General features: G+C 43.4%; 1 protein-coding gene across 2 annotated transcripts in view; it reads left to right on the top strand.

Annotated features, from left to right (window-relative positions):
• Positions 1-288: 288 nt before the first annotated feature.
• The window catches only part of Cfap20dc (CFAP20 domain containing), a 261,651-nt gene continuing 253,322 nt past the window's right edge, over positions 289-8,617 (top strand). For both annotated transcript variants that reach the window (XM_051139606.1, XM_051139599.1), the window contains exons 1-3: positions 289-393; positions 2,467-2,556; positions 5,074-5,167. In XM_051139606.1, the coding sequence (XP_050995563.1) occupies positions 373-393; positions 2,467-2,556; positions 5,074-5,167 (205 nt within the window). In that variant the 5' untranslated portion in view covers positions 289-372. The remainder of the gene's footprint in view (positions 394-2,466; positions 2,557-5,073; positions 5,168-8,617) is intronic.

Raw genomic sequence — 8,617 nt, 5'->3', positions numbered from 1 at the left:
GTAGCCTGGGCAACGCCTCAGCCTAGCCAGAGGTATAAAGGGGAAGGGCTCAGTGCGCAGGCGCCTCCGGGGAGCCAATGGGCGCGGACATGAAGCCCCAGAGCGGGCTGCGCGGTTCCTGCGAGCGCAGTCGGTTTGTGCCTGGAGGAGGCGGCTGGGCGGTCTCGTAGGTTACGCACAATCACTCGGCGGGCGGAGCCCGCAGGTCGCTACGCCATCCCCTGCTGTGGCGCCCCGAGCGGGGACCAGGATGGCGCGGGTCGGCGACTGACTACAGGCGCGAGGCACGAGGCACCGAGGAGAGCCCGAGCCAGCGGGGCCGTCTCCAGCCAACAAACTCTGTCCCCCCCAAACCCCGGGCCCTCTGCGGGAATGTTCAAAAATGAGTACCAGGTAATCCCAAAGGGCTTCCACACTCTCTGGCTTTCTCTTCGGGGGTGAGCTGAACCCCGTTCTGGGTGTGAAGGCCCCCCTCCCTGGGTGAAAAATAATTAGTGGCTAAGTTGTCTTGACTGTGAGGCGTTCATGCTCCATCCAGCTCAGTGCTTTTCAGCTGTTCTGATTACTGAGCAGGTCATGAGACCACCCACCACCCACCCCCCAACACGCCAGATACCCGGAATCGGAATCTTGAGCAGAGGACCTAGACATCCTGAGTTTTAACAGGCACCCGGGGTTAAAACCCAGGGGTGCTCTCTGATATCTCTGAAGCTAATTAGAAGAGTGAAAGAAAGAATGGATCCTTTTAAACCCAGGATTAAAGTAAGCACTTGAGTAGTGTGCCATTTTCTTTTTCCTAGTTAGTGACTCTCCAGCATGGGAGTACAGCAGGAGTAGCTGGGGAGTAGTTAACAAAAATAAAGACTTCCTGACCCTCCATCTAGATCTGGAGAGTGAAAATGTGCAGATGGGATTAGCCAGTCTGATCTAATTTTTAAAGCAGTTCCCAAGTGCAAGGATTACATTTGGACAGGCTGTTTCTGAGCGTTCCTCGGTCACACTGCCCTGTGGATGGCATCCTTTCCTCAGCTCACTGAATGGCTTTCTGCACCAGCTCTCCTGCCCTCCCTCTCCTGGCTTCAGTTGAAACTACCAGCATCTTCACTTCGCTGTTAGGAACATTGTCAGAATGCCCAATACCCCATTCCTCAGCCTCTACCTCTTCGTAGCTTTATCCTTTGGGCCAAGCACTACTTGTCCTTAAAGCACTGTGTGCTTTTCTTTTGTCTGGTTTTAGAAATTAATTCTGTGGATGAAAATAAACTTCGTTTAATCTCATTTCATGTAGATCAAGTATAGTGTTGTGAAATAGCAGATGCCAACTGTGAGTAATTGGAAAAACATAGGGGAAAAGTGGAGAGAAAAGATTGGCTGTTTTGCTAAGTTTCAGGGAATTTCTCTTTTAAACTCAGCTGCCTCAAACTTAAAATTCATAGCAAAGTGACCTGCACGTACAATTTTGCACATAATAGAAGAAATTGTCTGCGTGTCAGAAGGAAAAATATATGCTTGAGGAAAAAGACTAGTAATTTTTCACACACACACACACACACACACAATTAAACAGGTATTTTTTTCCTTTTAGTGTACTTCTTGTGATTCAAACCATGTTTAGTCTTCATCTCAGCCTCTCAAATTTTACAATAAATTCTTTCTTGGAGATAATCATTTATTTCCCCCATTGTTTTGAGCAGAGTATGCGGGCACTTAGTAATATCTTTAGCATTTTTATATTAAACGCTAAATCTGATGTGTGACTTTGTGGTCTTGAGTTTACAGTAGGTAACAAGCAACCTATGGAAAATCTTCTCTTTGTTCTTCCCATATACTTCCACATTTATTTATGTGTAAGGTAGTATAGAGATGTCGAGGAAGAACTCTTCCACTCTACCCCAGTCCTTCTTAGGCCTTTTCCCCTTAACTGAATAATCTTTGATGGCACTATTAAGCCCTTGCTGTATGCCACGTATTGTCTCTGATGATTTGACAGATGGAAACATCAAGACATCAAAAAACTCCAAATTCAGAAAGTTAAAAAGAAAGTATTGAGTCCAAATCAGTATGACTACTAAGTCTATATTCATTTTATATATAATAATAAGAATTTATTGGCTTAGTTGACAAATTGCATTTAAGCCCTTTAGCCTGGTATTTTTAGAATGCTTGCAGACCTGATCTGTACATGTCAAGTCACTGGGCTCCATCCGTACTATTTCTAAGGCACAATTGATGTTTGTCATCTTTTAAAAAATGAATTCCCTGTTAATGTAAGGAGACCCAAATCACAATGGTTGTGACTTAAATACAGCCAAGGTATAAAATGGGCATTAAAAACAGGGATAGTGTTTCTTCTCAGCTCTGTTTAACTGACAGATGGCTGGAACATTGGTTTTAGACTCTGGGGGGGGATACGGTTTCTGCCACAGTATTGTGTTTCACTCTGAATTTCTTGTTCTTATTTTCTAGGGAGGTGCATTTGTTGAAATTTTTAGCGCTCAGGGGAAAAATCCTGGAGCAAAATGGAAGATCTTTGGCAGTCCATCTGTGATTTGGAAAGTAAGTGTTAGAAACTCAGAGTCAAATCCTGGGAAGAAATCCGAGGGAAGGGTGTAGAAAAATCGAGGGCCCCGTTAGACTTCAGCACTGATGCTCTTGTTCCTTCACCCTCTAAGAGGCTTGCGTGCTGTTGGCTGCAGCTGCTCCAGACACCCCTCCTTAGCTGGCTAGGACTGCCACACAGTGTGTGACTGCTTCATGTATCCTGGGTCCTGCTTTATCATTTCAGCTGACTTTGATGTCAGTGAAGAAAATCTCTAAGCCCTGGGCCGCTCGGTTTCTTGATTTCATCCTCTTCCACTGTGCTGCAGCCTCATTCTTCCTGTCACACCCTTGACCTCTCATCACCGCACATAGCAGGACCTCTGAAATTACCTCAGTCTCTGGTTCTTAAGGTCACTTGTTCTGTTCCTCCTGCTCTGTTTGTTCTCTGCTCTGGTCGGGACCTTCAGGCCACGCACTCTTGTTTCCCCTTGTGTTTAGTTTTATTTACGCTCTCTGAGTTCTCATCCCCTTTTCCACTGCAGAGAGTAAAGTGTCACGTGAGGACCGCGAATGCCTTTGCTCTTTATACCATCCTGACATTTGCCTAGCCAGTCCTGGCCAGCTCCCTCGTCTTTCCTTTGCCGGTGTCTAGGCTTCTCAGTACTTTTGGAGAAAGTGCCTATAGCCTTTTTAGACTGGTATCACTGTAAACCCAGCCCCAGCAGTCCAGAAAACTATCCTGTTATGTTCTTGTCCGTCTCCAAAATGACCTTTTCTTGTTATCTTCTATTTCCAACCACCACACTCTGCATACTCTCAACCCAAACCCACACCCACGCATGCCCCTTTCACTCACCAGAAAGTGACACACACACCCAGCACACACTTCCTAGGGAAAACGGGAGCCATCCGGTGGAAGCCTGTTCCGCCCGCTGCCACCATACCTAAAATCCTGGCTCTGTCCAAGGGAAGACTAAGAATACCTGTAGATGAAACTTAAAGCTACTAAGTGCTTAACATTTGTCAAGCATAACATTAAGCATATTACAGAGTGTTATATGAGGGAAATAACATGGTGAGAAAGATAGTTACGTGCCCCTCTGTCTGGAAAGCCAAGGGCCGACCTTGTGCAGCTATCACTCTGAATGAGAGAGAAATGGGACTCAGAGACTATGTACCAGGCAAGTCAGGGGAGCCTTCTCCAAGGAGACATGAGTTGTGTTGTGGTGCCCCCACAGGCTCCTGTGTTTGGGCACTTGATCTCAAACTGGTGGACCTGTTTCTAGGGGTTGTGGAAATTCTGGCAGGTGGGGTCAAGATGTAAGAAGTAGATCACTGGGGCCGGGCACGTGAAGGGTTATCCTTGGCCCTAGCTTTCTAGTCCTCACCAGAAGAAGCTCTTCCACCAATGGGCGGCCACTGTTCCCGGGGCCAGGGAACTGTGGATTACATTCTTGGAAACCCTGACCTTAAGATAAATATCGCATCGCCTTCAGTTGTTTGTGCCGGATACAGCATGACAGCTGCCCAAAGTAACTAACCCAGGTACTAAGAGTCAAGCAGGCATCAGGTGAGGCCGGTGCACAGTGGAGCATCCCAAGCAGAGGGAGCAGTACAAATAAAATCATTGTATTGGGAGAGAACTTAGAGTTTTCAAGGAGCTGAGAGAGCTGCTGGGCCTACATACTATGCAGTGAGTAAGTTTGAAGAGCTGGGTAGAGACCAGCGTACAAATGCTTTGTGACTATGTTGAAGGTTTGGATAAAGCTGTTGAAAAATTTTAAATGCAGGCCCAACGTGTGCTTAAGTAAAATAAGTAATATGCTTCATACATGTATGTTCATTGCAGACCTATAGGGGATGATAATAAAATAAACATTGCATAGATTGACTTATTACAGACTTCTTTTTTTTACAAACAAGAGATTTTTTTTTCTATTATGTGTGTGGAGTGGCGGTGGGGGCGAGAGGAAGTGGAAACATAGGTTGTTGTGAGCTGCCCACCATGGGTCCTAGGAACTGAACGTGGGTCCTTCTAGAAGAGCAGCAGGAACTCTGAACAGCCTCGCCATCTCTCCTGCCCCCTAGCTTAACTTTTTAGATAGCCTTACTTGTTATATTTTAATTCATATTGATTTTAAATATAGTGTTTTCAAAAGCACAGCAGATATGAAATGATAGTTAACTCCGTTTGACCTATGTCCCCAAAGCAGAGGCGTTCTAGTGTGAACTCAGCACTGGTTAGATAACTTTCTTCTGCAGTGGCAGGGCCAGTAATCAGCTGCACCTAGATGGAAGTGCATACAAGCAGCAAGGAGCCACGGAACCCTGAACCAGGTCAATGGCTTTGGAACCCCTGAAGTTGGAGAACGCCTTTTTCATCTGGAGGATAGATGTTTTCATGTAATAAGAAATTAGCCATGTGGTTAGTGTGGTTTTGTGTCCCAACCATTGCAGTTCCAATTTTATAGAAGAAGCCAAATGCTATATGCTTCAATTACTGTTTTTTTTTTTTTTCATTCTGTTCCATAGGAGTTTGATAAAGAAGTTAAAAGTTTTGTATTTGTGCTGGAAGGCAGCAGCCAAACCAACAGGATTCAGTTACCGAAGGAGAACAAGCAAACCCGTGAGTAAGACATCTCCTACTGCCGCGTAACACTGAGAGAACTCTGCTTTGTGTCTCAGAAGCTGGCGTGTTCGTAGGACCGATGCGGCGTCTGCTGGTGTGAAGTCATGTGGTATTTTTAATGTAGAAATCAACTATGTGCTATGCACTTTACACACATATCCTGCCTTCACTCTCTGTTTGAAATTTAGGACTATTTTAAGACCTAAGAGATTATTTTAGTAGCCACTTGTGATAGTAGCATTTGTTGAGACTATTTCTGTGTGAGGGATTTTTTTCATAGCACTCCTTAACAGAGGAGCAAACATTGGGTTTTTATTAGAAAATCAGGTGGTTAAAGGCAAAGTTTTGACAGGAACTCAAGAGTCCATAAGTTACAAGGGCTTTATTTTTTAAGAGTAAAAATGGAAAAAAAATTACACAAGACATTAATAGTAACAACAATTAATAAACCTTTAGGAACTTTAATATCTAATAAGTACAGGCGTGAATGTTATTTAGCAGACAGCTACAGATTCCAGTGTGAGAATTGGCAGCAGCTTTTTAAAGCAGACAGAACCTCACGAGGTGACTTAAAGGTATGACCCAGAAGGGCAGTTGTTGGCAGAGGTGAGGTTGGGATTTAAGGTTCTGTGGCCAGATTCAACTCTCAATAGAGTGATGCCATCAGAGAAATATAATGTATAAATTTAATCAGACTTTTTATGAACTATGTCCTATTGGTTAAATAAAGATTTCTGGTATTTTATAGAAATAAATAGGCAGTTCTCTTTTGTACTTATCACTTACTTCTTTCATTAAGAACATTTACTGCAGGGCTGCAGATACTGCCAAGTGATAGAGGCTCACAGGCTCAATCCCTAGAACACAGACTAAAACATATTAAAAAGAACACATGTGAGTACCTTCCATGCGCCGGGCACTGTGGAAAGACCTGCTGCCGGTACCTGATTTCTCATTTTAATTTTCTTTGTAAACTGTACAGATTCTAGGCTTCATGTACCATTTCAAGTACAGTGTGACATATTCTAAGATGTGAATCATCAAGCCATGCAGATTACAGATGGAAGATGATTTAATTTAGACTGTGTTGCTGGTGTTTCTTTATAAACTAGTGTAAGAAAGCAACCCTGAAAGAGAATAGATAATTATGGTTAAAATTTTAAGATTAATTTTCTGCCACAAGTAAATATGGCCTCCTACAGTTCCTACTTGGCTGTGTGATCGATAGCAGGGTGTTTTTGTTGTTGTTTTTAATTTCATATACATTTGTATTTGTAAGTGAACTAAAACAAGGCAGGGGAGCATATCTGCAATTGCAGTTTTTATTTTTCTTACAAGAGGCACAGTTCATCTGTTTCAGGGTATCAACTTTATGAAACAGGTACATTGCAGGAACATGGCTGTTCGAAGCTGGCTGTCTTGTTTGCCCTTATTGTTGGCCTTGTAAAGACAGCCTGCCTGCCTCTCAGTGTCCTCTGCACCGTACCCACGGTCTTGTCACTCACTCCTAACGTCCTTCCCATTTGGCTTTGAGAAAGATTCCTTCTCTACCAAAGTGACTAAATACGGACTCCCCTCCTTCCCCCTTTCTACTCTTATTCAAGTTCTTGAGGGTTTTTTTTCCCTTAATTTCTTCAGAAACCCAGTTTAGTGTATTATAATTACCTCTTTAAATGTAATGATGATGGCTTTTAATTAGAAGAAACAGAAGAATCTTCTAATGTATTTCTTACACAATGCCCTGCAATTAAAAATTAATCTGGCTTTCCTGTAGCATGTGCAGGAGTGTAGCAAATGAAACAGTTTACGTGGTCTCCCTGGCACGAATGCCTTTCAGATGAGCTCCTTGGAAGTTGTGATAACAGAAGTCCATGGTTAATTTTACTTGTGTAAAATGACCTTCTGTGTGAGGTGGGTATAGTTAAACTGAGCGTAGAAAGCATGCCTTAAATAGAGGAGAAGTGGCTTTCAATTAGCATCTAAATGAAGTTCAGTTACCATTATGCATTCCTATCTTAAGAGTAAACATACACTTGATGCAAACTTGACGTTCGATAGTTCATTTGTGTTTCTGACTATATTAGATACGAACAAGAAAGTTCCGTGATGAAATTATGTAAGTTTGACTGCTCCTAAATAGTGATCATTCTGAAATAAATGGTACTTGATGGATCCTAAATATAAATAGTAGTTGTGTTTTTTAATTTGTTATTACTTTTCTTTATTATTGCGTGGGTATAGGCCTGCACTGTGCCGTGTATGGAGTTCAGAGGACAATGTCTCTCCTTCCCTCCTGTGGGTTCTGGGAATGGAACTCAGGTTATCAGCTTGGCAAGCAAATGTCTTTACCTGCTGAGCCATCCCCCTAGCCCTGCTGTTTTTTGTTGTTGTTTCTTTATAAACTAATATGAGATACTGACCTTGAAAGAGAATACTTATTGTTAAATTTTAAAAATTAATTCGCTGCCATAAGCAATTCATGGCTTCCTCATATTCCTGTTTGGATGTGTGTCACACAGTGCATGAAATGGTATATAAAGCCTAGAATCTGTACAGTTTATAATGGCAATTAAAGTGAGAAAGCAGGTACCAACAGCAGGTCTTTCCCCAGTGCCTGGTACATGGGAGGTACTCAATAGATGTTCTTTTTAATATGTGTTCTATATGTTGCTAGGGATTGAGCCCAAGCCTGAGAGCCTATTGTGTAAATAAAATCACCCATCAGATAAAGGAGCATGTGGTAGTGAGCATCACACTGTACCTCCCCAGGGTATGAACCGTCTTCTTTGTGACCCCTAACTCCATGATGACATACCATTGACGTTCAGTAAGTTTGCTAAATTCGCCACAGTAAGAAACTTTGACAGTTCAGTTCCTAATTTCAGAGTGTAACCACCTGCCCTCGGTAATGACACGCTAGTGTATCGTTTACCAGTTAGATAAATCTCTGCCACCCTTCAGCACCGACCACGTGCTCTATGGAGTTGTCCATGTAAGACGCATCACATAAATAATCCAGTGGGGACTTTCTGCCCCAGGGTCACGTCCAAAGTCATTGGTTTCCCTGCTGAATCAACTAGTGTTTGCCCGGCCATCTGTATCTCTGCAGCCCAAGTTCAGCTGTTGTGAAGAGGAGGGTGGCTTCTAGCGGTCCTTGCTCTGTTCAATGCCCCCCCCGCACCCCTCCCCCGCACCCCCCATAAGTGGCTTTTGTCTCACCATTCCATTAAAGTGCTCTTATCAGAGTGAGTAGGATTCTGTGTTCCTGAATGGGTCAGGGCTTGTCAGCCCTCATTTTCCCCTCTGGGAGCATCTGAGAGAGCTGGTACCACCTTGATAGACTTCATTCACTTAGCTCCTCGGATATCTCAAACCTTCATTCTTCCTCCTGCTGTACACCAGGCTGCTGATAGTTTTTGCTTGTTTTCCCTCTTCTCCAGTTACCAT

This window comes from Acomys russatus, chromosome 3 (assembly GCF_903995435.1).
Source record: "Acomys russatus chromosome 3, mAcoRus1.1, whole genome shotgun sequence".
In the NCBI taxonomy this organism is placed as follows: domain Eukaryota; kingdom Metazoa; phylum Chordata; class Mammalia; order Rodentia; family Muridae; genus Acomys; species Acomys russatus.
The sequence above is the reverse complement of the archived record's forward strand: the minus strand, read 5'-3'. Positions and strand labels throughout refer to the sequence as shown.